This window comes from Ciconia boyciana, chromosome 11 (genome assembly GCF_034638445.1).
Source record: "Ciconia boyciana chromosome 11, ASM3463844v1, whole genome shotgun sequence".
In the NCBI taxonomy this organism is placed as follows: Eukaryota; Metazoa; Chordata; class Aves; order Ciconiiformes; family Ciconiidae; genus Ciconia; species Ciconia boyciana.
In genome coordinates, this window is record NC_132944.1 from 5,617,928 (window position 1) to 5,633,875 (window position 15,948).

Consider the following 15,948-nt stretch of genomic DNA (forward strand, 5'->3'; position numbering starts at 1 on the left):
TTGGTAAGTGGCTTGATTAGACTCCCTGCGTGGCAGAGGACTTCTTGCTGAACTTGTTCTGTCTCCCAGTTGAAAATAGTGAACTAGTGTACCATGTCGAGGTGCCCAGTTCTGCTTCCACTTACAGAAGTATGAGTTGGTGGCAATATGCTGAGATTTACCCCTTAAGACTGTGAGGATTAATTCTTGCACATTTTCAGTGTATTTGGGGATCCTCATATGGAGGTCCTGCCAAATAGTGCTCTCAACATCCAACTATCCATCACAAGATGGCTGCATTGAGCGATTGGCCTGAAGATGAACTCTAGGCTGATAAGGATGGGAAGAACTTGAAGATGGGGTTCACTGCTGGAAGTGCCTTTTGAGAAAGCACTCTCCTCTGGCATACGGCCTGTAGAAGATATTTACTATGGTTGCTTTGCCATTTGTTCTTTTAATTGCTGTATCAATGAGAGGCACGTGAATGCGTTTGATCAGAAGAATACAGTGCCTGCGTGGGGGCCTTTCACAGCACTGCCGGGCAAATGTACCAGCTAACACACTCAGTGACTTCTCCTTCCTCTTTCTGTTGGCAAATCATCCACCAACAGATTGCGATTTTCCTCAAACCTACTCTTAGGCTTTAAATTATTCACTGAATTATCCTTTGGCCTCCAGCTCCTCTGCATATCAAATACTCCAAATCAGCTTTTTGTAAAGTTTGAAATTCAAGATATTTTGAGTGGACACGTAGCTCTCAAAGAATAGTTATAGTGGCTCTTTGTCATACTGGGAGGGCCTTTCAAGTGAGGTCTTGCAGGGATCTGCCCTGGACCTACTTTTATTCAACACTTTCATTAATAACTTAGGCAATGGAATGGGAAATATGCTTATAAAATTTGCAGGCAACGCTGAGCTAGGAGGGGTTGGATGTACTTTGGAAGGCATTATCAGAATTCAAAATGATCTAGAAAAATTGAACGGTGAGCCGGATATCAGCAAAATGAAATTCAGTGAAAACAAATGCAAAGTGCTGTACTTAAGAGGAAGAAATCAAATGTACAAATACAGAATAAAGAATATCTGTCTGGGTAGCAGTGTGGCAGAAAACATCTTGAGAATTATCGTGGATCACAAAATTTGAGTCAATGAAGTGCTGTCGTAGCAGAAGGGCACATTTATTCTGCAGTGTACAGTAGTTTCTTGGACGAGACTGGGGAGGTGGTGTTTTCCTTCTCATACAGCACTGGGTTTGACTTCTGTTGGAGTACCTGATCTCACTTTTTGGCATGAGCCTTTGGAGATGTAGGTAAACTGTAGAGGGTCCAGAACAGGGCAACAAAAAGGATGAAATGTTTAGAAAACAGTGCAAAAGAGGGAAAGCTGGAAAAATCTGAGTTTGGAGTAGAAAAATAAAGAATTGAAGGGCAAAGGATGCAACAGAGTAATGATCTTCCAGTTCTTAGGAGCTTGTCATAAGAATTTTTCAGTGTCTGCTGTAGGTGGGATAAGTGGGAAGAAGGAAGCGAGATTTAGGGTGGATAAGAAGGGAACTTTTTCACCACATGGTGGAAAATGGAAGTGGAAAAAGGTACCATGGGGATCTTGGGTTCACCTTCAGCGGAGGATTTAAAGAACAGATTAGATGATACTTCATGCAGAAGGTTCAGGTATTTGTGTCTTAGTGCAACTAATGGTGGAAGAGGAATTCCCAAAGCCCCTGCCATCCCACATGTCTGTGACTAACTGAAGATCTACTACCTGTCCTGTTTCTAGATGGAGTTAGACCTTAAATGGTTAATGCTTCTGTTTTCTGATGGAGAAATTGTATTTACAACTTGCTTATTGCCCTAAATGTCATTGGTGGCAAGTTGGTGGTTACTGTTGGTTTTCCCACAGGTAGCTACAAGAATATTTGTGCTCCAGAACTCTTAATGAAACACGGATTTTCTGTATAATTGTCAGACTATTTTCCCCTTGCTTGTTGCCCAGCTCTATCTATCCGGCAGGTTGAGAAAACTCCCCAGTTATCCTTTTTATTGTATTGTAATACTTGTTGGGGCATCAAACTGGGATCAGGATGGATCTGGTAGGGGGTTTGGCACTTGCTTTTTTTTTTTTTTTTTTTTTTGGCAAGACATACCCTGCTGCAAGAAGTTGTAAAGATGAGGCAGGCAAAAGATAGGACAAAGAAACAGGCACAGAAAGCTAGCGTGTGAATCAAGGAGAACAAAGTAATTTGGTGATAGAGCTGAATGTAGAACACGCTATCCCACTATCTTTTTCCCTTTCATGTTTCTTGAAGATCTTCCTTGGGATATAGTTTTAATATTCATTTGTCCCTTCCTTCCCTCCTATAATAATGTCAAAGATGCATGCTTATTATAGGGGAGACCAGATGGTGGAGGTGAATAACATCTTGACAAATATTAAGAAAAGACTAGTCCATCGGGCAAATTTTTCCCACCCCTCCTTTATATAAATACCTGTGCACATACTTCAAATTAAAAAGGAGTCATAAAATGACAGCGTGGGAGGCTTGATAATGTCTGGAAGCATGGTCAGTAAGTTAGTTATTTTGAAGGAAACGAGTGTTCTGTGGAAGTTGTATCTTCAAAAAGAATAAAAAGGCAACTTTGTTCTTCCTTGACATGTAAGTATTGGCTCGTGGGGTTTTACAATCTAGGTGTGTTAAATTCAGAAAAAACTCAGGGGGCATGAGTGTACACATACACACATGCACGCGTGCGCACTGACACACGCACTATTATAGTTAAAGGATTAAGCATCTTGAAGGAATAAGCCAATTATAAGAAGTTCCTGCACAGCAAAAATTAGACAACACAGTAATTAATAACCTTATTAAACAGCAATATTTGGGCACTGAACCAAAGCGTATGAATCAGAGTGAAGCATTCTTGGCTGAACACACTGTGTGAAGTGTAGACACTTGTACAGAACGCTCTCTGTGTAGAACCCAATAAGCTTTGGGGCAGTATATCTACTTAGCCAGTAGTTTTTCCTCTTGTCCTCTCATGTTTGTGTGAATCTTTCTCTTATTTTTTGGGCCAGGAAGGCAGCAAGAGAAAAGGACTGAGTCTCCTTTTTATTTATTTATTTTTTAACATCCTCTCTTGCTCGCAGCCAAACAAGCACTCTCCTAAGGCTGCTTCAAAAAAAAAAATAAAGTGTCCTCAAGCAGAAAACTAATTTTCTTTCCTCTTACTTCTCCTTTCCCTATGCTTTTGTGAGAGGCCGCTTGCAATGAGGCTTATATTCATTAGTAGTTTGTGTAACTGCCTTACCCACCCCTAGGTTAGACATGAAGAGGTGTCACTGCAACCCGTGAGGGGTCTGTCCCATGTACCCTGGGCCACCAAGGGGCAGAGCGACCCTGGGCTGAGCTGCAGTGGTACGTCCTCGTGGTGCTGGCCACAGGCTGTCGGCGCATGGCTTGCACTGGTGGCTTGTCTGCAAATGTCTTCAGCTTCTGTACAGAAGACCAGGACTCCAGGCTGCCATCTGTTGTGTGCACAAGTGTGGGAGGATGTGGGCCAAGGACAGCCTGTCTCCTGTCTTTCCAGGCAATTCTCATTTTCTTCTGAAGCCACACAGCTGGAGCAGTGGTGTAGACTCACAAACCAATGTGGGCATGCACAGAAGTCTCTGCAATGGCTTGGGTCACCCAAAGCATGAAGTGTGCCCTAACCCTAAGTAAGGGTTGCTGTGACCAGTGGCAAGGCACAGGTGCCCACGGAGCAGGAGTGGGACAGGTGGGACGCTTTGCTTCCTGGTCCTGACTGCAACAGCAGTTATTTGCCTCCTGATGTGCTGCTTGTCACAGTAAATATTTTTGAAGCTCTGCTGCTTTTTTTAAGCCTACTTTATCTCATCTTTAAGAAAAATCAAATATGCAAATTATGAAATCAATTAGCATTTTTGTAGTTTTCTTTGGAGAGGCAGTGATAAATGGTGTTGTGTTTTCAAAAATCATTTATGTCCCTTGTGAAATGTTTCACAGAAGGCTGTAAAATATACAGGGAAAGGAAACAAAACCATTTTTTTCAATGCAAGAGCTTTTTAATGTGTATCCTGAACGTGTGTGATCATGCTTGTGCATGTGATAGTTGTAGAGTTGTTAGGTTGGAAGAGTCCTATGGAGACTCCCCAGCAAAGGCAGAGCCAGCTGAGATGATGGGGATCACTGGATGTGCTGTGCATGTCACTGCTAAAGAGGGGACAGGGAATGGTGGGGCTGCCAGGCTCCTTGCCTGCGGTTCCTGTAGGCACAGAGCTACTGAGTGCAATCGCAAATACTTGAGCTCAAAGGTTTTCTCCTTGCCCATGTTAATTCACTACAGAGGACGCTAAAGTGGTACTTGGTTTAAGGGGGAGACTGCGCACATGGCTCATAAAGAGGGCCTGGTGGCTTTCTGTGAGCAGCACTACATCCGTGCTAGTGGCTTCCCAGTCGGTGCATCAGCTGTTTTCTTTATGCTTTATTTGTAAATGCCATTTCACAAGAGCAGTAGGGCACTCCAGGCTGTGTGTTTTGAGGAGTTATCGCTCCTCAAGCCCTGTAACGCCACCTGAGGCGTGCAGTAATGGCCCAGGAATGCAATGACTGTCATGTCTTATTGCTTACAGCTTCCATATGAGACACGCTTCAAAGAGAAATCTCCATGTTCATAATGGGCTATCAGTTTCTTTACCCTCTTCATCCTTGCTACCATCGTCTTACATAAAATTTTAAGTGCAGCGGCCTTGGGAGAGAAACAAGAGGCAGAAGGTCAACTGAGACAGAATAATAATGGATTTTATGTCTGTTTGGTTGGTTTTTTAAATGATAGCTTTCAACCCAGCATATGGCAAGTGAGGTGAAACCTCCAAATTCTGGGATGTGGCCCACTCTGAAGAATTCTGGTCACAGACATTACGAGGGCTAGAGGGACATAGTAATGGGTCAGATGATACACACAAGGGCTTTTGCCAGTGCTGTGGTGTGGGTAAGGGATGTGCTAGCTGGAAACAAGAATTTTTACTACCACTGGCAAAAGCTCTCGTATAGCCATACTACACCAAAAAAAGAAGCTGCTTCTGCTATTACATTTTTTTAATCTAGAAACCTGGTGTCAGCTATGCAGAAATCCCCTCCTGCCTTTTTTGACAGTGTAATACACTTTTTTTTTTTAATAGTGGTATCTAAGGCTTGTACTACAAGGCTTAGCTGGGCTTTTTGGGAAACTGCTGGTCTGTAAGGTTGAGAGCCAGGTATCGTAAGGCTGCACAGTTAAAGGGAATTGTGGTCTTTCTCATGAATGAAAAATCCAATGGCTTTTCCCTAAAATAGTAGTACTTCTTGGGGTGGAGGCAGGGGGTGGAATAAGTTAAAAAAAATTTTTTTAAACAAATCTGCTGACTAAATTTAAATTAATTTTAAATCCCAGCTCAACTGAGCGCTCAGTGTCTCTTTTGCATATACCAACAGAGTAATACTGATGCCTCTGTCTTCCTCTATAACTAATCCTCTCTGAAGGCTTGGCCATACCTGACATTTATGCGGATATGAGCCGTTGTTGATGGATACAGCTCAAGATAGGCGGTAATTTTCCCTTGCTGTGGTGGTGTAGGTGTTCCTGGAGGGACCTGACACAGGCAGGTGTCACTGAAATCGAGGATCTTGCACAGAGCTGGAAGTTAAGGAAAGGTGTCAGCTCCATAAGTCCTCAGTGGGGTTTCTCGGACCTGTGGCTGAGTATGAGTGTATAATTGATTTTTTTTTTTAGTTCACTGGACAAACTGGAGGAGGGGAAAAAAATTTGGTTTTGGTGTTTCAAGGCATTTTTTTTAAATTAATGACTTGTGTAAAAATAAATATTTTTTGGTGAAAATACTTCAGAAGATTTATGGATAACTTTGGACAACCTGAATATACCTTTGGTAGCAAGGAAAATGTTTGACTGGAAAAGGAAAAGAAAGAAAAAAAAACCCAGCGCAAAACCTCCCTCAGCTCTGTCTGTGACCTGTTATCTTTACATGGGCAGCCCCACTGAAGGCTTTGCTTTCCCTCCTTTGGCAGAAAGGTGGGTTTGCAGATGTCTTCACCCATCTCCTTCCCTGGATTTCCCTGCCTCCCCAGCCAGGGTTCCAGGGGAGAAGAGACAGCGTTGCCTCTGCAGGAACGTGGGAAATAGCATAAGTTACACTGGAAAACTGGGAGGATTTGGCATGTGCAATTAAATCTTTTTGTCATCCACAGCCTTGTATGTTATTAACTGGTATGAATTTTGCCTGTGCAAGTAACATGCGCCTGTCTGCCTCCCTCCCTCTGTCTGTTTGTCCCCCCACCCCTCACAAGTGATGCTTCAGCTCTGTTCTGCCGGTCGTCTCAGGCATCTTTCTGCTTTGATATTTCTGCCCATCTTTTGGGCCGTGCTGTATAATTCAGAGTCCTCCGTGGCCTTGCTTCTTAGTTGGGTTTCTTTGCTCCTTGATCTCCAGCAGAGCCTCTTCTGTGGCTTTGCGGGTGGTGGGGGAGCGTGTGTGGGCTGCCTGGGGAATGTCTCTTTGCATGAAGAATGAAATCACTTGGTGAACCGATCCAAAGTGCAAAACCCACAAGCTGGTCTGCTCCCTCCCACCATCGCTTTGCCATGCTGCTGGTCTTACCTCCTACTCCTTGTGCTCCTTCCCTCCTTTCTCTGGTGTAGCGTTGAGAGATGAATGTTGCTGTGGAAAAAGCACCAATGGCAGCGCCAAGTGGTGCAGAGGCAATCGAGCATTGCTTTTCCAGGTCAGGTGGGAGATTTGACATTTGCGTGGCCAGCGGCTGGAGTCAGGAAATCTCATTAAAAGAAGGAGAGTTATCAAGTTCTGTGATTTAGAAAAGGGTTTTTTGTTGTTTTAACTTGGTGTTACCGCTCTAAGTGGAAATCTGTGTGGTTGAATATATCAGAGGGTGTTGTGCGTGTTGGAAGGACTGGCAGCCAGCTCCCTTGCTGTACAGGGATCAGGACGAAGGAGATGCCACATGGCAGCTCCTGGCCCTTTCCATTGCGCCAGGAGACAGCTCTGCCCGTGGTGGACAGAACTGGTGTCTGGCTCTGGCTGGGCTTAGCTGAAGGTGCAAAGCAGCTGGGCCATTGGGCACTCAATGCCCTGTGCTTGGCTCCTGGCTCTGCCCAGGTCTCTCCTGTTGTGCCGCAGCAATATCAGTTGCTGCAGTAGGACAGGCACTGCTGGTCCTACCGTGGCTCTGTTTGCTCTCTGCCCTGCTGAAGCAGTAAGCTGTTTTCTGTACACCACAGCACTTTGACCTTGTTAATCACTGTGGGCTTAAATAATTATCTACTGCAACTGTTTATATAAGAAGGAAAAAAAAACCCCAAACCACAACCCACCTACACCTTGCAATTTTGGTTGTACCTTTTTCCCCCTTTTCTCTCTGTGGTGCCTTGTGCATAAATTTTGAAGTCTTGAAGTTTATAACCTGCCCCACCTGTAATTCTCAAAGCCGCATGTTCTTGGTATTCTGCCTGCACCTGGTGCTGCAGAAAGAGAGCAGTTAACTTAGCTGAGGGCACCGATTTCCTCCCTTTACCTTCAATTGCCTTGCTTATCTGCGAAGTGTCAGGGCTCTGACTCTTTCTCTCTTTCTTTCTCTCCCTTTCTCTTTCTTTCTGTCTCTCCATCTCTTGCAGTATGCAGTACTGGGCCAGGAGGCTGGAGCAGGAGATTGATGGAGTGATGAGGATATTTGGTGGAGTCCAGCAGCTCAGAGGGGTAAGCTGTCTGTCTTTTACCTGTGCTGCCTTCCTTGTGGCAATGAATGTTCTCATCTGCAGAAATCACCTGTGTGAACACTTGCAATAAGTCACCCTCTCAGCTCACTCCATGTGCAGGGTCATGGCTGGCTGTGCTTCTGGTTGCTGGTCAATTTGATGCATTTATCGAATGTGTGGGCGTGAGTGTGTTTTGTATCTGTCTGTCTCTCGGGCTGCATGTCACTGCTATCTGAGCATGTACCTGTAGGTTTTTTTCTATATGACACACTAAATGCATCTTAAATCCAGCTAGCCTTTCCTCCAGGGACTGAAGGTAGTCTAATCTTTGTTTTAATTTTAAACTTCTGTTGACAAAGCAGGAAATGTTCAAAGCATAATCTGACTAGCCATTGGAAGCTCTGTGTGTTTAAATATACATTGCAGATAAAACTGTAATTCTTGCTTGGCTTCTGTTTCCAAGTGCACAAAAAACCCTGTTACTGATGCCGGCATCTGCCTCCTGCTCCCTGACTTAGCACCAGGGTCCGGGTATGGCAGGCTGCAGAAGCCAGACCTCCTCTTTTTCTGGCAGCAGTGCTTTGGGTTGGGTTAAGGCAGTTACAGAACGGCTTTGTCATGGTTTATTAGGTTTATGGATCAAAGGGTCTTTGAGACCCTCCCTGTTTCCTCTTCCCAGTAAGACCCTGTTTCCCCTTCCCAACACTGTTGTGCTGATTAGCTGTTTTGAAATTAAGTAATTTGAAATTAAGGTTATGGTGTTAATCTAAAGAAAACCAGCTTCTCTAGCATGAAAAATGTGTTGCCCCAGAAAAAAGCATGGGGTGTATTTGTGTTTTCTCATGGCAGTGGCATGTTCTTCTCGGATGCCAATTATTTATGGGCCTCTTACTCTCTGTCTTACACTAGTTAGCCAGCTATTCTGGCTTCAATAGAACTGTTCATGTTTTATACTGTTGGTTGTAACCCATTGTCTAAACACAGAAGTTGCACTATTTTCTTTTAAATGCATTTTAAAATTAATTTAACCAAAGGCTTGCAAAACTCTTCATAGTTCATCCTTTATTCACATTCATATTTGAGCTCTAGAATGGTGTATCTGGGCTTTGCTTGCATTCATTTCAACCGAACTTCAACTGGATTGATATAAACTTCATGTGCAGCATGAAAAGTGTATACACCACTTTGGTTTTAACAAATATTTTTGATTGTATCTGTGCATTTTTGCAATGCAGTCTTGCATGTTGGCAGCATCTTAGAATCGGAGGTGGGGATGCAAGTTCTCCAGGCAATACGTAGGTGCAACAGCCAGCATACTCTTTAGCAGAGCACATTTAAAAAAAAAAAAAGACTGCTACTACATTTTGTACATGTCCTCTCTTACAATTTATTCTTATTAGCTTTGATTTTGCTCCTTTGCATGTTAAATAGGTATATCATGTAATTTTTTTAATGTCGTAATTAAATAGAAATTACACCTCCAATTTGCCAGCACTTGACTTCTATTGGCCAGTCAGTCAATTACAGGTAAGAGAGCTTCCCACTTTTTCTGTTTAATTCTTCTGATAGAACATAGTGCATCACTTTAATGGATTAATACCAGATAAACTGACTACAGAAGGATTGAAGGGGTTTTTTTGAAATCTGTTTTGGAACCTGCTTGTGAAGGGAGGGAGCTGTGCATGATTGTTGTCTCTCGTGAATGCATAAACCACCTGAAGCCAAGAAATAAGCTACTGAAAATTCCAACATGCAGCTGTTAAAACACCAGAAAGGACTAGCAGAGGCTGTCAGTGAATCTCCAGGGGGGAACTTGGGATGTGGAGTTCAGGTTTGATTCATAAATGCAATATCAAGTGAATGACACTTAAAGACCACATCGCTTGCTAGTGCAAGCTAGCATAGCTTCGCTGATGTGAAATAGCACAGAGTGCTTCATCCTGACGAACTCAGAGCTGTACTCGCAGGGAGTCCTCTTCTTGTAAAGGGCACTACCTGGGCATGACTTGGACTTTGTAGCTCACATGGTCGTGCTGGCTTGCAACTAGGATGCAGGTGTTGGAGTCCAGTACCAACCTGCAGAGCTGCAGTGTGCCCTGACGCAGAGTGAGCAGGCTCAGGGGAGAAGGGAAAGCCACTGCCTGAGGAGCAGTGGGAGCTGAAACGTCCGTCTAGCTGGAAGCAAATCCCACCCACTGGGATTTATCAGGAAGGTTTATTATTAAGCAAGAATAGGTCCATGTGGGGCAGGAAGGATAAAGAAAAATGGGGCAAGCAGAGCCTGTTTTGTGCCTGAACTTGCTGATGTTCTTTGGGGTTGCCATGTTAGCCTGCGACACTCAAAGCGTCTGCAGAGGCGCTTCTGGTACACAGTGCGTAGGGAGTGATATTAGAAGTAGGGGAAAAAGTGCTCCAGTGTCACCGAAGACAAAGCTGGTCCTTCTGAACTCAGTGGGGTCTGCCGTGCAGGTGGTGGGTCCTGCTGCCAGCTCTCCTGTGTCTATGAAGCCTGTAAGCACTGGGTGTGTTGCCACGCCAGAAATGGATCTTCCCTTTCCAGTTCAGGCCTGACTATCAAAATGACAGACCAGTAAATAATAATAAAAATAGCCTCCTCCGAGGTTTTTCACGTTTACTTACGAATATTTTTTTCTTGTGTTGATGTGAAAGGATGTGGACCTGTTCTTTGGTTATTGACTGAAATGGTATAACTGTTGTGGCATATGAGGCATGAAATTTATTGTCAGAAATATGGTGTCCAGGAACATAACAGTGCTGAATATTTTATCTCGCTGGAGTGCTGCCCACCCAAGAATGATTTTTATTTTAACTCTTCCGTCATTTCTTAGAGTTGGGGTACTAAATGTCAAATGCCCCTGCTTCCCTCCTCTCTTGCAGGGTGAACAGGCAGTCATCTCGTATGCTTCGCCTGGGGAGATTATCCAAGCTTACACCATTCAGATGCTTCTTTGCTCAAGTGGAGCATTTTTCTGTAGCAATTACAGAGGAGGGTGAGAAGCTCTGAGATGCAAAGGGGTGTCATGCTAGGGGCTCGCCTTTCAGCTGAGACACACCTCATTTCTCTCCTTAAGTCCAGACCTGGAAAACACTGAAGTGCAAATATCCCCGTTGGTCAGACTGGCTGTGGTGGGGCTACACATATATGTGAACGCTGTGGGCTTGGGGCTGTAGGGAGGACTGTGGCCTTGCTGAGTTAATTCTCTGCCCAGTGAAGTCGGCGTTCAGCCCTCTGGGTGCTTGTGGTGCAGCATCATGTTGGCTGGCCGGTTGCTCCTGGTATGCCTCAAAACAAATCCCAGCACTTGGAGATTAGGGCATGTTGCTCTTCCTGTCTGTCCTCGCCTCCCTTGTGGATCACCAGAAATAACTGAGAGCACAAATCATTGCTAGTTTAACTCTGACTGGCACAGTGATATGTGGAACCCTAAAATGCTAGCTGAATAGGTGGAAATTTTGTAAATAATTTTATTCTAGAATGAGGAATATTACACTAAAAATACAACTCCCTGACTACTCTATTCTTTTTCTGTTAGTGACTTTCTTCGTGGCTACGGTGGACTCTTCATCACTTTGCAGGACAAGAAAATGTTTGGTTTTGACATTTCCTGCTACACTGCACTAAATTCCTGTTTCTTCCAGTGTTTTGGCACAAATAAAAGTTGTTGACTTTAGTCAACAGGGGACAAATTTGTTGTGTTTCCAGCCTAGATGGTTTCTTCATGTGGCAAAACCTGCTCCAGGGTAGACTCTGGTTGAGAGAGATTTCCCATGCTGGTGCAGCCCTGTCCCAACCTACCAGTGTCCTGCTGTGCTGGCACTTGCGGCGGGACCGACGGCAGCAGAGCTGCGTGTGCTGCTGGGTTTTGTGCCTCGCGAGGCAGCTCCCCTGGATGTTGTGTTAAACCTTCCTTGCTGCATAGCCAGGCTGAGGTTGCAAGTCTCCTCTGGCTTGTTACCTAAATTGTGTTTGATCCTATGTCTCCTGAGGTGAGCAGCTAGCTGGTCAGACCATCTTCTCCTCCTCCTCCTTTAGTACCTTTTATCTGTGGCTGCCTGTTAATGGGCTTGTTTCTTTGCTAACAATTATTGAGGAAGCCAAAGCCTTCAGAATGAGATGGGGAGAAACTAACCAGTGTAAGTGCTGAGCCCCCTTTTCTGCGCTGTCTTCCTTTCTGCTCTTCTCTCTGGCCGTCCTTCCTGAGCACTGCTTCAGTAGCAGGGCTGAGCACTCACCCGGGGGCATTGCACAGCGGCGATGCAGCCGTTCGCTGTTCCGCAGACAGGCTTTAGCAGGGGCAGGGTGAGTGGCAGAGCTGGACCCGTGCTGCGCCTGCTCTCCTCTCGGTGGTTTTGATGAACGGAGCTTCAAGTCTGGCAAGCTGTTTTTGCACCTTCCTGCCCTTTCCTCTGGGCTATTGAGGGAAGTCAAGAGAATGTCCGGATCTGCCTTGCCAGCATATGACTGGAAGATATGGATACTGCTGGCCTTGGTGGTGAGGAAACACCCAGTCTATAAAAGGTCCAGCTGGCCCCAAACCTGAGCCCAGGGTGGGGCGTAGTGAGCACCTTGCTGGCAGAGCTGGGCAGGCAGTGAGCTGCTGCATGAGCTGTGCTTGGTCCTCAGCCCGTGGGACTGCACGGAAAGGAGGATGAGCCCAGGGAGAGGGTGCCCTTTGGGATGCAGCCTGCCACCTACAAGGGCTTTGCTGAATGTGGCAGAGCAGAAATGGCTGGACTTTGGTCCTTGTCATCAACATCTTATTTTACTTCTGTGGATTTTTCATTTCTCTGTCTTTTATTCTTTCTTGTTATCTTGTGCTGTTTTCTCAGCTTTGTTTTGCCAGTTTGGCATCTCTGCCTGGCAGAAGTGGTGCTGTTCATTCATCTGGCCTTTTGTGAAAGGGAAGGAGAAATCCTGCTGGCCAGGGCTTGGGGCAGAGTGACCAGGATCTGTGCAGGCGTCCCCACCTTTGTCTGCCTTGCCGCATCACCTGCAGCCTGCCTGTCCCTTCTGCTCAGCGCTGCTTCTCTGATACGTCACCTTTTGTTTTCAAAGCATGGCCATCCGTGAATTGAGGCAGCCACAAGTGAGGAACTGTGGTTGAGCCGTGCACAAACAAGAACTTGGATTAAAAAAAAATGGTGTACTAGCAGAGTTTTGGCTTGGACCTGAAGAGCTGAAGTGGCATCTACCTTGTATGTTACTGCAGTCACTAGCACTCCTCCTGTGATGGGGTCTCTGCAGTACTGAGTGTTTCACGTGGCTGTGTGAGTGCATCCCTTGCAAGGCTGCTGGTGCAGAGCTAGAGAGTCTCTTTAATGCCAGCACTAGGAGGTAAGACATGTTCTTATCAAAGGAGCTGCCAAGGTTTTCCGTTCAATTTTTTTTGATCTTGGGTAACTACTGGCATAATAGTAACATAGCCTAAATCTTCTGAGTAGCTGTGGTATTACATGATGTTTAATTTGCTCTTTTATTTTATCTGGGTATAGAAACACTCACCTGGTCATTCAGTAGGGCTGGAGAATTTGGAAAGTGTTTATGGCATTTTAAATGAATGATGCTAGCAAATCAGAGCTCCCCTGCACAGTGCTCTGCACACAGTGTCTGAGGAGCATGTCTGCTTCCAAAGGGCTCTGTCAGATGGACCGGGCATTTACAGAAGGACAGTGATGTGGTCCTTAGACATGGCAGAGTTGGGAATAAGATGCTAACTTCTGGTATTCAATCCAGTACCATAATCCACAGTTTGGACTTCAGAACACCGTAACAGAGCATCTGGCCTTTTCCTTCTGAGGAGTCAGCCCCAGCCTCCGGAGTGGGAGACGAGTGATGCCCAGTGACTGCACTGCGCTCAACAGAGTTGAGAGACCGTTTCAGCCCAAAGCTTGGGCAACACACACAGCCAGCTGCTTATGCTACAGCAGCGCTGAATGCCTGCCTTCGTCCAAATGCTGCAAGGGAGAAGGGACCTAACTAAGTTTTCCAACAGCCAGTGCCCCTCTGAGGGCTGACCAAGAGGATGGAATCTGTATCCCAGTGAGATGACAGCTCCATGCTCTTGGTTCCAAGAGCTCCATGCTCTTGGTTCCCAAGCTCATGCATTATCTGTCTGATCCTTACTGTTCCTCTCCCCCTTTTTCCTCCCCCTCTCCTACCAGCGTGCACACAGCCTGCTTCCGCACGCCATCACTGTGCTCTCCCCTGCTCCTCATGTTTGATAAGAGGAAGTGTGCGATGCCAGATAAACACATTCCTGTTCCAAACTGCTTGGGTTTATTTTAATCTGCCTGGGCCGTTCAGCAGCCTCAGCACTCTGTTCAGCACTGAGTGCAAAGCCAACAATATATTATCAAGGAGGAGCCTTTAAATGTCCTTAGCCTTGCAGCAGCTTGGTCGGAGAAGGGAGATCCTCTGTCACCCTTTGCCTGGGCCGGTGTCTGCCATTGTTAGCCCCCTTACGCCCATCGTCTACTTCTCACTCTTTCTCTCTACTAGAACCATATTGTATCCGTACTGGGAGATGTCAGGGAAACATATGCTCCAGCTTTTAGTACATTTGCATAATTAGAGTAATGTGTATGAATAATTTATAGCTCTTTGTGGCTGCTCAGTGTGTGACGTTAGCACCCCTTGCTAAATCCTTTCCAGTGGGTGGTGCAGATCCTGCACCAGAGCCATTGTGCCGATGCAGTGTACAGCCTGTTGGCAGATGCAGGAGCCCTGCTTTGAGAGATCGGGGTGTGCATATATATATGTGTGTGTGTATGTATATATATATATTTAGTGGAGAAAGATGGACTCTTACAGTTACAGGGGAAGAGCAGGCTAGAAGTCTGAGAGGCTAAATTGCCTTAGACTCTTAGGCTCAAAACTTGTTCCCTTTATGCAGAAGCTGTGAATTAAAATGTTCTGCAACATTTGAAAGCTGAGGCAGGGATTTTTCCAGCAGGACTCAGGTGTGACTAGTTTGTTAGTTTGTGTGCCAGGTTTATGGGGTTTTTTAAATGACTTTTCAGATCATAAAACTTAGTAGCTTGTGGGGGTGGGGAAATAAACTTGCCTGCACTGTATCACAGAGCCTGATCTCAATCAGTCAGTCAATAAATAGTAGCAAAGGATTGCCTGGGCACTATCTCACTATTTACCAGCTCTTCAGTGTGTGAGTTCTCATGCTGGAAAGCCCAAAGTCCCAGGTAGGTTTTCTAAAGGAGCGATCCTAGTGGTTGAATTCTGGTATTTATGTTCCAGTTAATTTTAGCTTAAACTGTATTTGGTCCTTTCCAAATGTTTGAGAGCCTTGGCTGGAAAGCACTGTGTAAACTGGAATGAAGTGCAGGCATGCACACTTACTAGCTCATTAGTATTACCCACTGGGAAACTGAGGCAGGTGGTTAAGCAGAGTAGGTCTGCATAACGAATGTGTGGTGCAGCCTGGGCTGTTCTCGATCATGTGTACAGCCAGTGGGTCCTTAGAGGGGTTTATGTTTAGAAGGGTAACAGGCATAGTAATAGTCCTTAAAGCCCTTGCTTTGAACCTTTTCACTTTACAAAATTACTTTGTAAAGATAATACACTTGCAGCTAGTTGGTGAGTTGGCAAAATCAGAGGGGATTGCTGTTGAGTTTTATGGAGTCATTTCTGATTTATATTGCTGTCAGTGACAAGTTAAATGAGCCCAGCATTCAACAGACTGATGTTCAGGTGCATGCATCTCCTGAGTGCACTACTCTTCACTTCATGTCCAAAAATGTAGCTGATGTACCAAGCCAGTCAACAACCATGTTTGTAAGATCCTCATGAATATTCAGTGAAACTCTTACAATTGATGGTGTTGCCATTACACAGCCATATGAACCCATGGGAGTGATGAGACCTTGGTCGGTGTTTCTGGAAACCTCCCTCAGACAGGTTGTCCTGCCCCTGACTGTGTGGTCCCCACATCCGTTCCAGGCTAAATCGTTACCTTCAGGCTGCATTTAAAAACAACGCAAGACAAAATCCAAACCAACCCTGCCAGAATGCAGGATGAATAATTAGGTGGAGATCATTAAAGTTTGCCTCCTTAAAAACATACATAGATTATTCTCTAATGGAAAGTTAATTGTTTTATTATTCTCTCCAGATGGTTCTTTTCCTTTACATTCACAGGGGAATTGATATAGC

The 15,948-nt window shown here is 45.1% G+C and overlaps 1 protein-coding gene across 1 annotated transcript in view; it reads left to right on the plus strand.

Annotated features, from left to right (window-relative positions):
- The window catches only part of CACNA2D2 (calcium voltage-gated channel auxiliary subunit alpha2delta 2), a 227,671-nt gene that overhangs the window by 15,359 nt on the left and 196,364 nt on the right, over positions 1-15,948 (plus strand). The window contains exon 2 of the mRNA XM_072875834.1: positions 7,680-7,761. Within this exon, the coding sequence (XP_072731935.1) occupies positions 7,680-7,761 (82 nt within the window). The remainder of the gene's footprint in view (positions 1-7,679; positions 7,762-15,948) is intronic.